General features: G+C 40.8%; 1 protein-coding gene across 1 annotated transcript in view; it reads left to right on the top strand.

The window, feature by feature from the left end:
- Positions 1–18,251, top strand: part of MPDZ (multiple PDZ domain crumbs cell polarity complex component) — a 129,412-nt gene that overhangs the window by 83,571 nt on the left and 27,590 nt on the right. The window contains exons 24-30 of the mRNA XM_024211058.3: positions 902–1,006; positions 2,250–2,345; positions 2,953–3,130; positions 6,773–6,883; positions 7,413–7,496; positions 10,526–10,618; positions 15,382–15,544. Of these exons, the coding sequence (XP_024066826.1) occupies positions 902–1,006; positions 2,250–2,345; positions 2,953–3,130; positions 6,773–6,883; positions 7,413–7,496; positions 10,526–10,618; positions 15,382–15,544 (830 nt within the window). The remainder of the gene's footprint in view (positions 1–901; positions 1,007–2,249; positions 2,346–2,952; positions 3,131–6,772; positions 6,884–7,412; positions 7,497–10,525; positions 10,619–15,381; positions 15,545–18,251) is intronic.

Genomic DNA, 18,251 nt, shown 5'->3' with positions numbered 1-18,251 from the left:
CCCACTATTTTTTCCCCACTAAACAGTAGGAACAAGAGACTGTGATTCCCCTCATTATCTAGGTTTTTGTCATATTCTTTGGAACTGTTCTCAAATACCCAGCTGCAGAGAATGTTCTATCAGCATCATTCTCCTGTTTGACTATATTGGAATGATCCATTCTTTTAACTGGTAAGAATGCTGAAGGGCTTTTTGGACTCACCCCCCCCCTCCCGCCCATGAAGACGCCATTGTCATTAGCATTGGCTGTAAAACAAGGAACCAATATCATTTTCCTGCACTCCCTTCCCCTCTACTGTTTTGCTGCTGATGTGTTATTCAGGCTCCTTCCTCTGTGTATGCATCACCCTCATAGCTGTCATTCCATCTACCTGCTATTCTTTTTCTGTTTGTTAGAGTGTTTTCACAGGAACTGTGGAGAACAAAATCAAATTCCAAATCTTGATGGAAATCATAAAAGCTACTGTAAAATGTGTGCAAGCATTTTCCTGCTAGCATTTGGGATAGTAGCGCTGCTGCACACCAGTCATGTTCTTCAGCATGTTGATGCCGAGGGCTTTTTGTTGTAAACCAGTCCTTCAGCAGGACAATCTTTGCCACAAGTGAACTGTACAACTTCCAGTATTAGAAATGAAAAATGGTGTGATCAGCACCAGATAGCTTGGTGAAGTGGACAGGAGCTAACATGACTACAGATGCATAGTAATGTGACTGCTTAATTAGGGATATGGTTTGCATAGTTGCAAATCATCCTTCGTTGTACCTGGGCTATCCGTTTCACATCAATTGATACTTGAGATGGTCTGAAAAGGCGATCATTCAGCCTTTCCTTAAGTTACCTGAGGCATGACCCATGACTTCTGTTTTGCTTTTGTGTGTTTTGTTTTGTGTTTTATTGCAGGATTACATATGTGCCAGCAGAACATTTGGAAGAGTACAAAGCCAGTTTGGGACAACAACCAGAGGACACAATACCACCCAATCTCTTTTCTGCACATACTGTAAGGTGAATCAATATGTTCTCTTATTATCCAACTGTAAGGGCTTTTTGCTTTAACTCTTCCCATGCATGGACATCAGTATTGCAGACTTCTGCTCATAGAGAATTTTTTTATGGGAAGGCAAAATATCATGATATTTTCTTTATCATTATGGTAAAGCACTGGCAAGTAGATTTTTGTGCCTGGCTAGCAGTTTTCCATTACATTTTTGAAAGGCTAATATATATGTGTCTGAAAAGAGGTGAGTATACACCATTTAAAATCCTATTCTAATTAAGTTCATCCCTTTCTAGGCCTCTCACTGAATAAGAAGATGGTGTATATGTAAATACTGGTTGGGAATACTCTTCATTAATTAAATAGTTTTTTAAAGCAACAGTATACTGAAAAAATACTGATATTTCAACATTATCAGATTTTAGAGACAATGGGAATATTCTGTGAAATCAAGCAGTTATAGAGGATGGTGGGGGGGGTTTTAAGAAAAAAATTCAAATATTATGTCTTATCAGCTGTACTTTTCCAAAATTTGAAAATGGCATTTCTGTTCCATCTAGAATGTATGTTGCCACAATTAGCTGTGAATTTCCAGTCGCAGAATGAACTGTTCTCAGCATTCTCCTAGGCCTCAGAAAATCATTAGAATTATTGGCCAGGATTTTCAAAAGTGACTAACAATATTGCGTACCTCCATTTCAGCTTGAGACACTTTGAAGAAACCTGATTTTCAGAGAGAGAGAGAGAGGGTGCAGATCACCTTCAGAGTGTTTCAAGTTGGGCAACAAAATCACTAGTCACTTTTGAAAATCATAGCTGTCATTTTCCCCCCCCCTTTGGAAACTAAACTTCAGTTTGTTTAAATTTTGGCTCCACTCCCATTTAGAAATGCAGAGTATTCTATTCAGTGGTTGTCACTGTTGAAAGCTTAATTGAAGAGCGTGGAAAGGGAATTCCTAAACACAGGCTATATTATATCAGAAGCTTACAGGGAGGGTGGTGATTCCAGATAGTTCACAGCTGTACCATAAGAATTTTAAATCTTTCTTACAATATAAGGGGAACACTTAGAAGTATGCTAGATACTAAAGCACTTTTGTACTCACTATTTTCATGTGTAAAAGCATGGCTACCTCCATGCTCTGTAGAAATTCTAATTCTGGCAGTTTGATCGGTCTGGTGTTCATTGCATAACGTCACCTGTGACTTCATTAGGATTTTAAAAGTACTTTGTTCGCTCTTATTTATTAGCAGAGAAATTCCAGAACTACCTGAACGTGAAGAGGGGGAGGGAGAAGAAAGTGAACTTCAGAATGCAGCTTACAGTCACTGGAACCAGCCCAGACGGTGAGTATGGATTCCCGGTTGAATGACACTCTCTCATAAACGCTGGTGTGTTGAAATTGGAACTATAGTGGATCCTTTCATATACTGTAAAGTAAATAAGGAAGCAATCAAAATAGTGTAGTGTTATATCTGTGCATAGCACAGATAGGGCATATTTATTTTTACTGCAGTCAGCCTAAATCCCTGTGATCTAACTTGTGTGCTGAGTGCCTGGGAAGATTAGTTTTAAATTTAATTTGCACTTATCAGCCTAAGCCAGGGGATGACAAAATTAACTCTTTACATAAATGAGTGGGATGGTATCCAAGCTCTTGGAGGTATCCTTCCAATTATAAGAATATGTTAGTCTTGCTGTAGCTTACATAGGAGATAAGAGGGTTAGCTAGAAGCCCAAAATAAATGGAGGGCAGTAGACAAAGGTTAAACACTAAATAGACGTGTTGGTCATTCCCAACCCACTGTCATAGAAAGGCATGAAAACATCTAAGGAAGAATTTTTCTCAGATATGTTCCATAGAATTGTACAAATGACAGGCCTTTGGAATTTGTAGATGAGAGGCTGTGATGTAAATACAGTGCATTCCTTTTTGTTTTTTTGTCATGGTAGGGTTGAGCTTTGGAGAGAACCTAGCAAGTCATTGGGAATCAGCATCGTCGGTGGACGAGGGATGGGGAGTCGGCTGAGCAATGGTGAAGTGATGAGGGGAATCTTTATCAAACACATTCTGGAAGACAGCCCCGCTGGCAAAAATGGAACCTTAAAAACTGGAGATAGAATAGTGGAGGTACCATGCAAACTTATAATGTGCTTTAATTTTTCCCATGTATATACATCAACCTTGCAAATGTCTGCTTGTTAATTTTGTTATGGCGAAGAGATCATGATTTTTTTTTCTCATCAGCCATCATGGTACAAGGCCAGCAACTAGATTTTGTGCCTACAAATACAAGGACTACGAGGTGTACAGTTGTCACTTTTTTTTATTTAAATATTTCTGAATATAAAACCTCCAGCACCACAAAGGAATGTAGGTAGCAGTATGATTATTGCACCTCCCCAATGTCTCCATTACTGTTAGCACTACTGGCAGCCCTTAAGTGTTTTACCATGTGGTATACCGAATGTAGTTACTGCATTATAATCCTAGTCCTATCATGTGTGTGTTTTACATGCAAAGGGCCTCAGGCTTACATACAGCCTCAAATGTACAGAGTCTTCAGAGTAACACAGGGATGTGCAAGGTCCTGGATACTAGCTCCCCTTTAGAACAGCTGATTCAGGAGGAAGATTACCATGTTTTGTGCATCCGCAAAAGGTAGTTAAAGAGATGGCCATAGAGAGGAGGAGAACTGCAAATAGGTGTCCCACTTACCTGCATATTAGTGCCTATCCAGATCCTGTCTTTCATCTTCACTTATGCTCCACGTCCGGGTGGGAGTACATAGAGCTCTGCTTAGCTGCTAATAGAGAGGTGGTTAGAGCCAAACTTGTGGGGCACATAAAGAAACTTTCCCACCCCTGCAGATAGGTTAGGGGGAGACTTCTTTCTCCTGATCACTGATCCCCTTTTTGCCATCTCTGGAGGGATGGCGCTCTCACCTTCACCCCACCCTGGTTCAGCTTTGGAGCAAAGTTGGCAGCCAAGATTAAGCTACATTCTTTCTAAAACCTGTATCGTAGGTTGTCAGGAAATGCACTATTCTTTATGATGTAGTATTCCCTGGACCCTGGCTGCCATTCATTAAGTACATGGCAACCCACATGGCAGAAACTGTGATTCTGCCTCTAGGGTAGGGTGGTTCTAGGTGGGTAATGTTTAAACTGGAATGACATGGCTGCTACTGCTACCCAGGACAACGTATAGGACATAGATCAGGGCATCAGAATAGCTTCTACAATGAGCAGCCAGAGAGGACTGCAGAGCTTCCATTGGCCAACAGCTATGAAGGTGGAATTTGGGCTGGAGAGGACCCATTTATAACATATTGTATAAATAAGCACTTCCATAATAAAAAGATACAGCTTCATCTAGGCACCCAGATGACCTCCTATCTAAACACCAGTGCAGAGCTCTATTAGGTGTTGGTTTTATAAAATAGCACAAATAGTCTTGTATTCAGAAATGCCTGGCGTTGGCCTAAATGTTTTGGTCTGTCTCCGATGTATGAAGACATTGATTAATTTAAAGGATGAGAACTGCTTTTACTTCGCAGAATGGCTAGAAATGTAATTAATGGTCAATAAAAGTGAGTAATTGGGTTTAATGAGCATATGGACTGTCCCAGAAAATGAAACTTTCAGAAGTGTATATAGTGTATACACATGTTAACTAGTTGACCATAGATACAGTGTGTGTTCGTGTGACCATGTATGTCTGGATGTGTACGTATAGTTTCCCTTTCTCATACTGTAACATAACCTGGTTCTGCTCTCTAGTTAGCAACTGCCACTATTTTCGTCATTGGAAGTGATAGAGTTATAACAATACTGTCTTTTTCTTAATAGATTTAGAATCTGCTATCTTAAATTGTTTTCCTTCTCTTCTTTATTTTACATTGGATGGTTAAGTCTCAGATAAGCTATGAAATTAAAGAGGCAGAAGTAACTCTTACTATATGGCTTCTTATGCAAGTACTACTAACAAATAACCCTTGTATCTTGGCTTTTAGCTATTATCATAGTCATTATGAAAATGCTTTTCTAATGCTAACCTCACCATAACATGGATTTTCCTTGGATACCAAGATAAACTTTTTTTTAATAAACACATCAGTACATGTTATACAGAGAGCACGTTACATCTCCTAGAAAATTGTTCTTAGCCATCCTTTGTAAATACTTTGTTTAGGGAGGAAGAAAATTTTTCAACTCTGAACTAAAACTAGTTTCGAGGGGTGCGGGAATGTAACAAGGAAAAATTGTCTAACATTTAAAAAAAAAATACTTTGCACTCATATAATGCTCCTCCTCCAACAGAGATCTTCAAGTGCTTTGTAAGTGTCATATAATTAAACCTCACATTGGCTTAGTGAGGTAGGTATAAACAGCCCTATTCTGAGCCATAAATTACTTTAAGCAATTGTTGGCAAACTCTATCATTGCTTTCATGTTATTACATAGTCTAAAACTGTGGCTTTTGGGACAAAGTATCGACATGGAACTTGAATCAAGCAGATTAATAGCCTGTTTTAAAATCCTTTAGAATATTGAAAGCCTGAATTATATGGCTGGGATTTCAAAAGAGCCTAAGGGAGATAGGCACCAAAATTCCCAGAGTTAAAAGTGGGTGTCTGTGTCCCTTTGGACTCGTCTAATGTAGCAACACAAAGGCCTTGTCTACACTGGCAAGTTACTGCGCAGTAAAGCAGCTTTCTGCGGTGTAACTCCTGAGGTGTACACACTGTCAAGCCACTTAGTGCGCAGAAGCTCCTCAGTTGCAGCATTGCAAAAAAACCCACCTCGACGAGAGTCATAAGCCTTAAAGCGCAGAGGTTCCAGCACTGTATTGGCAGTGTAAAGACACTACAGCGCAGAAATTAATCAATTGGCTTCCAGAAGTGTCCCATAATCCCTCAAGTGGCTGCTCTGCTCATTGTTTTGAACTCAGATGCCCTGGAGACATGCATCCCTTCCCTTTCAAAGCTCCCTTTCTGACAGCCATTGCATGCTGTGCTGATCTGCTCTGGGACACAAAACAAACCATTAATGTGGAATACTCCTGCTGTTGAACACAGAGGCAGGTGTGTATGAGAGAGAGACAGAGAGGCAGAGACAGATTGCTGTGCAGAGTGCTGAAAAGCAACTGGCAATGTGGTAGAATGCCCATGGAACAATGGGATTGGGAAACCTGCATCATGTGATGCTGTGCCTGCCACATGAGGCATTGCAAACCCTTCCCAAAGCACCCTGCAGCCAGTTGCACAGTGGAATAGCTACCACAGTGCACTGCTCTCTTCGCCGTTGCAAGAGCTGCTAATGTGGATGCACTCCACTGTCACAAGGAGCACAGTGTGGACACACAACAGCGGTTTATTAATTCCAGCGCTCTAATAAAAGTGGTATAACGTGTTGCTCAGAAACTTGCCAGTGTGGACACACCCTAAGTTAATATGCACTATGGAACTTTTAGTTTGCACCAGCGGGCTCTACGAGGACCAGTTAGTGCGTAGCATGTTGGTACATTTTAGAATTCACATTGTTGTGCCATGTAGATAAGCTCTTAGATGCCTTTTGAAAATCCAGTCTGTACGTTGTTGGAGCCTAAGGCCCTGATTCAACATATGTTGAAGTCAACGGGGATCATTCTGCTGAGTGTAGAGGCCTTTGGCTCAAGCTGTAATAGAGGATCCAAAATCAAAATCTTAGAAGTTGCTTCATTATACTTTAAGCTTTGTGTAATGTTAAGCTGAGGCCTTCCAATTTTCAGGTGGATGGAATTGACCTCAGAGACGCAAGCCATGAACAAGCTGTGGAAGCCATACGGAAGGCAGGCAACCCTGTAGTCTTTATGGTACAGAGCATTATAAACAGACCAAGGGTAAGCATCTTAAATGTGAAAAAGAGACCAAAAATAGTGATAGTTTAAATAAATGTCCAAGCTGATATTATTTTTGGGGTGGGGGAGAGATATTTAATCCTGCAGGTTCCATCTCAAACAGATCATTATAGGAACAAAGGTTTGATAATATTATTTCCATTTAGAATTAAATTGATTTGGAATTGGAATTTACCTACAGTATTCAAAGTATTTTGAAAAGCCTCCAAAATTGTTTGTTGAGGAGAAGGGAAGGAGCCTATCTAAAAACAAGTCTTAGAGATTGATATTGTGTCCAAGTGCATGCAAAATATATGGCAACAATTGTTGTTATATTAAGTGAGCATTAATGAAAGGACCTAGAAGTACACAAAGAGAATTTTTCCTTCATTAAGCTGCATGGACAATGCAAACACAAGCTAATAAGTTTTAAAATAGTAGCTTGCATCACCTGAAACTAAACTTCCTCATTGTAGATTCTATGTAATCTGCATGTTTATTTACTAGTTGTCTCATAACTTTTGTTTCCCAGCCAGAATCTCTCAATAGCTCTTCATCAGCCTCTGCTCTCAGTGGGCAGAAACCTACTAACCCATTTTATCATCAGTCATCTCAGGTAACGTTGCATGGAATAGCTTTCCTGAATGTTGGCTATTGATACTCAGACTGCTAAAATGAGGATTGTGCATTTGCTATGATATGGGCAAGATTCATGTTGTTTAATGAATGTTTAGGATGAGAGTGATGCTTTTACTTCATCACAGATGACTTTTTGTGTATATATGAGTGTTACTTCAGGAATTTTTAAAATTACAATTCTCCTTGTTCTGTTTCTCTACCCCCAACTAGCTTTACTGTATTTTAAAATTGACTGTTTATTAAAATATCCATACTTTTGTATGTAAAGCAAGGCATTGCACATGCTTTGTGATATAATTTTTAAAACAACACTTTTTACTATCTTAATGTTTTGAAACTTAGATCTGTACATATAGTAAGAACCTACGAGGGAATTTCCAGTCTTCGTTCATGTGTACTCATCCAGACAGCTAGCTGCATGCAGACAATAACAATCTTTAATATGGTGCGACAACACATCTACTAAAAATGACTGGTTCAAGAGAGTCAGATTTTTTCTTCAAGATACTGTACATGGAGATTAGAGTTTGACCCAGATAATATGAATGGGCTGTGTTGTCTGCTGGAAACAAATTTAGTAGTTCTCCATGCAAGCAGTTATGCGCCACATCTGTGATACATAATGACTCTGCTCTGGTTATTTTTAAATAAGAATTACCAATTGAGATGAGTGTATCTCCAGCCACATTGCAGGGCTTCACCCTTATGCATTTTTTGAATGCATTGTTTGCTGAAGTAACTAAATACTTTTTATGATAGTGGTTCCTTCCGTTGTGCTATGTAGATGTGTGCTTTCTTGCACAATGGTATTGTTGACAACAGTCTTTTTTTTAGATTACATGAAATGGAAGGTAATTCTCTAAACAGTGTCCTGACTTATCCTTTGCACTGTCTCAATAACTTCAACACAGTGGCATGGGATAGAAGTCAGGGCAGCCAGTGTCTTTTAGTTGACAAATCATTATGTGTGAAGTATCTGAGGCACAAATATGAATGGTTGGGAATTGATTTTCTGTGTTAATACTAGAGCTTGAGTATTTATGCACAAAATGTGTGTTATGCTAATTTTATTTATATAACACTCCGTCAAGATAGTTTAAACTCTTAATGCAGGTGGCAAATCTGATTGTTACATAGGAACATTAATTTCACAAATAGTACTTAGAAGACATTGCGTGTGTAAACAGAAATTCTTCTCATAGGGAAAATGTTCTCTGTCGAGTTTATGAGTGGCGTTGTCACAATGGATCCCTTGTCTTAACATCGCTCTGCCTTTCAAACTGTAAAATACTGTAGATCCAAGAAATGTTACATTGGCAAATTAGATCAATTTTATTTGGTAAACTGATGCCTGAAAATGAATATTGAACAATGAATTTTCCAATTTTAAGTGGTTTTTTTTTAATAGCAAATTTTTTAGCTGGTTCAGAGATTTCTTTACACAGTAAGATAAAGGACTTTTTTGTACAGAGCAGCAGTACTCACCATTAGTGCATCAGAGGGGGGTAGAGAACCTTTAGTGTGCACCAGCAAGCTCTATATGGAGCAATTAATGTGCAACATGTTAGTGCACTTCAGAAGTCACACCCCATAAGGTTCATTACTCCACTGTGCAGACAGGCCCAGAGAATAGTGATTTTTGATGTCTTTTTCCCCCTGAAAATTCTCCTGCTGTTTTTTATCATTTTTCCTTTATCAGTGCTAAAGTTTGCACTTTTCGTTTTACCCACTACTGAAGCATGTGTAGATTATGTAACTGTGATACAAGAGGCATTCCTTTCTAAGCACCGTGCTGCCTGTTTTCCAGCAGTGTTAAGCTCATAGCTGCAAAGAATTTTGGCCAGCATAGCAACCAGTTCCCTTGTAGAATTGATTTGCATGAATTTAGGACACTCCTATCTACTGTAGAACATCAGAGTGTTTGCCTCTTTCTTTTAAGTGAGCCCGTTTGTTTCAAAACAGTTCTGGTCGTACAATACAGTACGAGAACTGCATCAATGGCATAAAACAAAGGTTAAAAATGTTGATGGTAAATGAGAAGAGGAAAGTAACTAGTATTGTCTCAGGAACAGCCAGCTAATTCTTATTTTGTTAAGCCATAAACCCAATAAAGCTTACTAAAAAAGTTGTCCCTTCCACTTAGCTGCACATATTTAATGACAATATGCTATAATAAGATCCTGTATTACTAAACTTAATTACTTCTGCAAAATATCCTGCTGCCCATTTATTAGTATGCTGCTGTTTACTTGCCAAAATAAAAGCACAAACTAAATTTTGCACTACATTTTTCCACAAATTGTTCTTATGTTTGTTCTTTTCCTGATTTGCAGAATTTGTATCCAGGTCATAAATGCGAATTAGTGATGTTCCAATATAGATCCATTGAAGCATTTGGCTATCATCAGATAATAATGAAAGAAGGCAAATTTTTCATCTTCTCACTCATGAAATTTTAAGACACTTAGTATGTGTATGAATGTGCTTTTATGCTATGTATACCAATTCTGAATTCCTTATTTAGCAAAAAAGCTGCCATTTATATCAATGGGAGTTTTACCTAAGTAAGGACCATGAGGATTGGAGAGATAGGGGGAGATTTTTGGAGGTACAAATGGCACTTATGTGCCTAATTCCTGTTGGCTTTCAGTGGGAGTTGGGTGACTGACTGGTGTTTGTGCCTTTAGAAATCCTCGCTATATGTAATAGTGGAAAGGAAATACTAGCTTCATACTTCCTATAGAATGAGGGAAGAGAGCCATAACATATGGGGAGGATAAAACTGGTAGACTGTTCTTCTACCTATCATTTAACGTCACCAGTGTGTATGAAGCAAATGTAAATGTACAGCCTTGCCTGCCTTCACTCTCAGATGTCTTTAGCATAGCATGTGAAATGGGCATTGTTTACTTAACACAAGAAACCTTGTGGTCTGTTCTATAAGCCACAAGGTTTTATTTTAAACTTACCTTCTTTGTTGTTTAGTTCCTTTTGTTTTCTTTTTAGCTGCCTTTCATGCAGCACAACCTTTTCTATGGGCCTGGTACCATCAGCAGCACTAATCCATTTGCTGATTCTCCTCAGTTCAACACTAACAAGGTTGGATGACATCTGATTGTCTTTATTGGTTCACCGAACGTTATTTATGTGCTTCTGCATCACTTGTGTGTCCTTCTCTGTTTGTATTTTTACCACATTTGGGTAAAATACTGTGCTGGTGAGGATGGAAATTCTCCATGATAAATAAGAATGTGTAGAAGTATTGTACAAATGCCAGCTACATAATCATAAACTCTAAGACTGAGATTTTCAGAGCCCCCTAGAGGAGTTTGGTAATTTTGAAAATCTCAGCCTTCATTGTAAAATGGTGACAACTTTTTTGATTTTTTTGGAAATTCTTGCACTGTACCACCAGCAGGGTGCCAACATTTTCTCCATGTACAGGGAGAGACTAGACCTCTAACGCATCCCTAATTAAAGACTAAATCCTATCTGCATGTACATGCACACAGTTCTGATTTTGCAGTCACTTGTAGCTCCTCATGCATCTGGGGGATGAATTCAGCTATAAATCCGTGCTTCCTCAATTTTTGTATTTTCCCTTAATCTCGTAACAATCTCAAAATGTATAACGAGCATGGACTGTCTGTATAACTGCCTATGTATGTTTTTGAAATCTGTGCCCACACTTATAGTTCTGAGGTAAGGAGAATAGAAGTGTAACAGAGGTAATTGCGTATAATTTCTAAATAAGCAGTTGTTACCAAAAAAATCATGTTGCACATAATTTCATGCAAAAACTTATGTTCTTGCAAATATTAGAAAAGTCAAAACCACCTGCCACCCCCATCTGAACCCTACCCCCATGGCCATCTTTTTGCTTTTTCTGCCAGATTTTTATGGAGAAAATTTATGAAGGCCCTGATTCAGTAAGATACCTTGCTGAATCAGGGGTTAATTAGGTCATGTAAGGAATTTTGTCCATTTTAAAATCAAATGTGTGAATTTTCTGCAGTTTACAAAATACACCTGTCACTTTAAAACATTAGTTCGCATTGCTAATGCTACATATTGTCAAAGGTACTGTAATATATGGATTGCTGTTTTCTGTTACTGTAGGATGTGCAGAATCCTGTTAGGGTTGCCTTCCATTGTTCCCCAACTAACCCTTTTGCCCCCACACCATTTAAGGTTTGTCTCCATGTGAAAGTTACAGTAACTTGTGATTGTGTCACACATCCTTTTTGTGCTGTGTTTTGTTTATGCCTGTTTGTACGTGGCATGTGGTAATTTCGGAAAGTACCGATCTTCCTTCCAAATGGGTCTGCTACATTGAAAGTGATACTGCTGTCCATTCACTGCCCTTATAAATACATGCTTGGTTGTGACCAGAGCCACATGGGTAGCCAAAAGGCTCAATGTGTTGTCAGATGTTTGCATTTCGGTATGTCATGAGTCAAAATATTTTTACCTTTTGTATAGGGCCCAATTCAGAGAACAAAAGTCTTGTGTGTAAATAAAAGGGCCAGATTCTGTCCTCAAAGATGCATGCATACTTCCAATGACTTTGGAAGACAGAATTTGGTCCTGTACGTTTTTAATTGTTAGGACCTTATTTGTTTTACTCTTTGCTTGCAGAGAAGACTTCAAGCATTCATCTGCTTTCATATCAGCATTTGCTTGAACTTAAAACAGAGTTTATACATATACATATAGCGAGACGTAAGGAAACGTTCCTTGTCCATCAATATATGGCACTTTGTGCTTTCTTTTAATGATAAATCCACTGGAATTTCATTCGTACATACAGAGATACACCCGTCCTTCCAGAGCTACTGGATAGCAAACCCTCTTATTGTTGTCCGGATCATTGTCTTCAGTACTGCAACATTTTAGGCACTTCCATTGCTCACAAAGAACAAGACTAAAATGATGCATTACTTTGAGTTAGTAATTGTAAACTACACTGAATCAGTTGGTTCATGTCCTTCCCTAATCTTCGTGTAGACACCCCCCTTCCCACTCCCCCCACACAAACACCTGCATTAATTTAAGGTTATACGGCCTCCAGTGAATATATAGGAAGTGCTTATAGAGTTTCTGGAACTCCTCTACCCTCACCTTGAGGTAACATTCTGCTACTTACTTTTTTCAAAAAGAACAGGAGTACTTGTGGCACCTTAGAGACGAACAAATTTATTTGAGCATAAGCTTTCGTGGGCTACAGCCCACTTCATCGGATGCATAACTTTTTTCAGTTAGGAATATGCATTTTAAGCATAAAAGTACAGCATGAATGCTAACGTATGCTTTTGCTACCACCCGACACTGATTCTGAAGTTTAGGAACTGTTTTGCAATAAGTATGGTTTATGAAATGTCACCCTCCCTGTCCACATTGGTGTTTGAGTTTTTCAGAGAGTGCCCCCACAATTTAGGTGTAGTAAGTATCTCAGTTTTCATAAAGACTAATCTAATACCCTACATCATCCCAGCTGGCATTTAGGAATTTCAGCAGGTTGCTTTGAACTCTCAGATGCTTTCTGCACAATGGGTTCAAAACAATTCAGATGCCTCACCTTCACTTAAAGCTCCAAGTGCCAAGGGAGGGTTGTGTATAGCAGTACTCGCTTGTGTAAGACTGAGTCTTTTGCACCATTCTGTCAGCCACCAGCATCTGTCTTGTTGTTCTAAGTGTGTGCGGTACCTAATGTGAAGGCATTGACACAGATACCATTTTAGACCCCAATGATAGTTTGAGTTAACACGTATTCAGCCTTCTTCATATGATTTCATGACTTCTTTGAAAAGCTCCTAGAATGAGAGGAGAAAGAAGCTCATACAAGCAGCAGAGGAATTTGGGGGCTCAAATGAGACATTAGCATTTTCTTGACACGTTTGGAGGGGGAGAGAAAGAAAGTAGTTAGTTTCCTCTGGACAATTGGCATTTCCCCAGATCTTCGTAAGAATAAGTGAGTAGATTTTTAGTCTTTTCAGCTGAAAGGATGTTATCTGAGTGTGGCACTGTGGCGGGGCGACGATTCACTGTCTGCTGGTCGTCCAGGGAATTGGCTCTTTCCAGCCCAGAGTGCCCTCTGCGGGCCGTTGCCTTGCCTGCTGCTGGCCCCGTGTCCTTCCCAGACCCCGGTGCCCTTTGCCCAGGGGCCCTGCCCACAACAGTACCCCCTCGCTCTGGGTCTCCCCTCCCAGAGGAACCCCCAACCCCCTATCCCCACCTTGCCTCAGTGGCTACTGCCAGTCTCCATTTAGCCCCCGCTCACTGGGGCAGATGGCAGCCTGTAAACCACTCATCATCGGCAAGGGGGGGGTTGGACCAGCTGCCTCTGCCTATTCCTGGGCTGCCCCTCTGCAGCCCTAGTACCCTTTTTGTGGGCCCTCAACTCAGCCTGCAGCCTGGGGCTTAGCTAGGCTGGAGCTCCCCAGCTCCCTCTGCCCTTCCCTAGCGCTGCGCCCCCCTAGGTACCCTCCTCAGCTTCCCAGGCAGCCAGGTCCTTCTCTCTCAAGAGGCTAGAGAGAGAGTGTCTCCTTCTGGCCCATTGCCCTCCTATAAGGGCCAGCTGGGCCCTGATTGCACTGGCTACAGCTGTGGCTGCTTTCCCCGTCAGCCCAGCTTTTCCCCGGCCACAGCCCTCTCCCAGGGCTGGAGCAGGGTAACCATCCCGCTACAGGCACCGATGGATTCCTATCTTTGAAATCCTTTGGGGTGGGGAGGCTTAATAGAATTCTCGTGTTGGCTCTGAAGAAGGTGTATTAAAATTTTTGACCCTCTAGCAACACCATCGGAGATGTTATTCTCTCGCTTCCCACTAGAATCAGATTCTTAAAGCTGAAGTGAGGAAGGTAAAAGCTGGAAGAAGTCAATACAGTACCTGCAAATTTCAGTTCTCTAAAATGGTACTATTTTTCATAGGACATCTATCAGTTGCTGAGTCTCAGCACCTGACTTATCAATTACCAAGCCTTCATGGCCTATTGTTTACTATTGATCACAGTGCCAAATACATAAAAATGATACAAGTTAAAAAGATGGAGCCAAATCATACAGTTTTTGATCACATTTCCCTCAAGCAACCTGACTGTATAATGGGAGTTTTACCAGACTAAGGAGTTGAGGATATGACCATGATTTGCAGTAGTAATTTGTGTGCATATAGTTTTGTTTTTATTTTTTTAATAGAAATTAATCACAAGACCAAGAGTAGGTCCCCTCCCCCCCCTTTTTATGGCGAAATCTTTCTCCTTTTTGACATGACTATTCATAGGTTGTATAGAAGACAAGTAAAGGACTTGGAAGAAGGTATTCTTGTGTTCTTCACAGTAATTTTTTTTTAAATAGACCTTTCTACCAACATTTCAACTAAATATTCTTTTTACAAGATTCTTCAAAGCTACCTTAACTCCATTCCTCCATCTCTCCCCTGTTTGTATATATACAAAATTATAGCAGAAGAAATTGTTTAGTGACTCAGTTTTTTTCTTTAGATATAAAAAAGAAAATCTGTGCAAATTGGATATTGAAAAAATTCAATTCAGTTTTCACACAAGGTTGTTTCTCGGGCAAAAAAGCAACACACAAAAACTTCACTGAATTGGGCTTTTAATGTCAGTTTTGTTTGCTTAAAACTACATTTGGAGTCTTACTCCTTCTTGCCTAGTGTTCTTTACATCTCTGATATCCTGATGTCTCTCTATGCTATGTGCTTTGTTTAGAATTCCTGGTGCTTGGTATTTAAATTTCAAAGCCATAGTCATTGTTGTTTTTATATTTTCATGTACTAGATAGATTGCCCTGCTCTAGAGTCTCCATATATTTAGCCACAGCATTTTTCTTGTTCTCCACAGGCATCCAGTCAGTCAGATTCAGAGCCAGAAAAGACTTCATTTAGTAACTTGCCTCTGCCCCCTCCTTCAGCATTTTCAGGAATGAGCTGTGAAATTGTACAATCATCTTCCAGCAAAATTGAAGAGGATGTGGAAGATGATGATGAGTTTGGTTACAGCTGGAGTAAGTTTATTTTTTGTGCTATTTGAAATGCTCAGCATTGAAATAGCAATGATGTGGAGTAGGTTGGGGCACAAGTTTAACCCCTTCATTTTCATCTATCTGGGTATAAAATGTTATTTTCACCTTTCACTTTTGCTTGGACAGCTGCACATTCTTGAAACACAAAATCATTTGCCCTTGTTCTGTGCATTCAATTTCAATGCTGGTCCTGGTAAATGTAGGTTCTACCCTGCACATTATGAACCGCAATAACAGTTTCAATGTAGTATATGTCACCCATGATAATAGTTCTGTTATCTGAATGTAATCTCACCTGCAGTTAAAATATAGGTGTGCATGGGCAGACAAGGGGACTAGTGCTTTTAGAAAAAACCTTCGGGGGGAGGAGGGGAAACCAAAGACTCCTAGAAATGTGGGAATGGAAGGGACCTCGAGAGGTTGCCTAGTCCATTCCCCCACATTGAGTGAGTACCAAGTATACCTAGACCATCTGTAATGGGGGACACTCACATCTTGACTGCCCTCTGATACTTCGGGCCTTTTCCTGCTCCTGAGCACCCGTTGTAGGTTGTTGACTTTGCTAGGCAGATCTTCAGTGACTCAGCCCTCCAGCTAGGTCACAGAGTCAAAATGGATGAACCCCTTCCAGAGTAGCAAAGAGTTCAACAAAATGTCAGCCCTCACCAGGGTCTTCAGTCCTTTAAGTCCCGCCCTTCACTCGGTCTTCTAACCAAGCCTTGTTCCCTTTTCAGGCCTTAGGTCACTTTCCCAGTGGCTGGTGGGGAAACTTGGGCCTGTTGACTACTCCGGGTCCCAACCTATGGACCCTATAAACAGCAGCCACTTACTGCTTCCTTAGTTGGTTGCTACTATGTTCCCTGGGCCTCTTCCCATCCGGTCTCGTTTTTACCTCTGTTCAATACCTTAAGGCTAGAGCTCCTAGCAAATGCAGCCCATCAGGTTCTTTTGACCAGAGTGGAGTAGAGCCCTGCATGGGATTTTTTTTTAATCCCACTCCTGCTATTATGGCAGCGGTCTTGCGGGATTCCAGTCCTGCTGCAGGGCTCTAGAGTGGGGCACTTTCCTTGCCCCTCTGGTCCTAGCCAGGGACTGATCTGTTCAGACCTTGCAGCTCCTTTTATCTGAGCCTGCTGGGCTCTCATTGGCTGCTTCTGTGCAGCCTTTCTAGGCAGGTCTGGAGGACCCATCTTCACTGCTCCTTCCTGGGGTGGGTGTAGCAGGACCTCAGGGGTCATGAAGGGCCAGGCACACCTTGTCATACCATCTGTGAGAGGTGTTAGTCTAACCCGATCTTAAGAACGTCCAGTGATGAGGATACCACACCCTCCCTTAGAAGCCTATCTCCAGTGTTTAACTACCCTTATAGTTAGAATGTTTTCCTAATATCTTACCTCAATCTCCCTTGCTACAAATTAAGGCAATTACTCTCTTACATGTCCTTACTTGGACATGGAGAACAATTTGTCACCGTCCTCTTTGTAACAGCCCTCAACATATTTGAAGACTGTTATCAGCTCCCCGCTCAAAACATTCCATTCTTTTCAACCTTTCCTTGTAAGTAAGGTTGTTCTCTGGACGAACTCCAGTTTGTTCACAACTTTCCTAAAGTATGGTACCCAGAACAGATTACAGTACTCCGGCTGAGGCCTCATCAGTGCCAATTACAGTGGGACAATTACCTCCTGTGTCTTACATATGACACCCCAAATTATTACCCTTTTTTACAACTGTATTACATTGTTGGCTCATATTCATTTTATGATTCACTATAACTAGGGCCCTACCAAATTCACAGTCCATTTTGGTCAATTTCACAGTCATAGGATTTAAAAAATAATAAATTTAATGATTTCAGCTATTTATTCTGAAATTTCACGGTGTTGTAATTGTAGGGGTCCTTGCCCCAAAAGGAGTTATGGGAGGGGAGGTCGCAAGGTTATTGTAGGGGGGATTGTGGTACAACTACCCTTACTTCTGCACTGCTGCTGGTGGCAGTGCTGCCTTCAGAACTGGGCAGCTGGAGAAGGGCAGCTGCTGGCTGGGAGCCCAGCTCTGAAGGCAGAGCCGCTGCCAGCAGCAGCGCAGAATTAAGGATGGCATGGTATGGTATTGCCACCCTTACTTCTGCGCTGCTGCCTGCAGAGCTGGGCCCTCAGTCAGCAGCCGCCACTCTCCGGCCACTCAGCTTTGAAGGCAGCAGTGCAGCAGTAAGGGTCACATAGTATGGTATTGCCATCCTTCTGCGCTGCTACTGGCGTGACCCCCCGCCCCAATATAACCTTGCGACCCCCCCTGCAAATCTTTTTTGGGTCAGGACCCCCAATTTGAGAAACCCTGGTCTCCCCCGTGAAATCGGTACAGTATAGGGTAAAAGCACACAAAAGACCAGATTTCACAGGGGGAGACCAGATTTCACAGTCCATGATGCGTTTTTCATGGCGTGAATTTGGTAGGGCCCTAACTATAACCTCAGATCTTTTTCAGTAGCACCTAGCCAGTTATTCCCCATTTTGTATTTGTGCATTTGATTTTTCCTTCCTAAGTGAAGTTCTTCGCTCGTCTTTATTGAATTTCATCTTGTTGATTTCAGACTAGTTCTCCAGTTTTTCATGGTAATTTTGAATTCTAATCCTGTCCTCCAAAATGCTTGTGATCCCTCAAGGCTTGGCATCATCCACAAATTTTA

Source organism: Terrapene carolina, unplaced genomic scaffold (genome assembly GCF_002925995.2).
Source record: "Terrapene carolina triunguis isolate 2854851 unplaced genomic scaffold, T_m_triunguis-2.0 Scaffold113, whole genome shotgun sequence".
Classification (NCBI taxonomy): Eukaryota; Metazoa; Chordata; order Testudines; family Emydidae; genus Terrapene; species Terrapene triunguis.
Note: the sequence above shows the minus strand (reverse complement) of the source record. Positions and strands in the feature narration are given on the sequence as shown.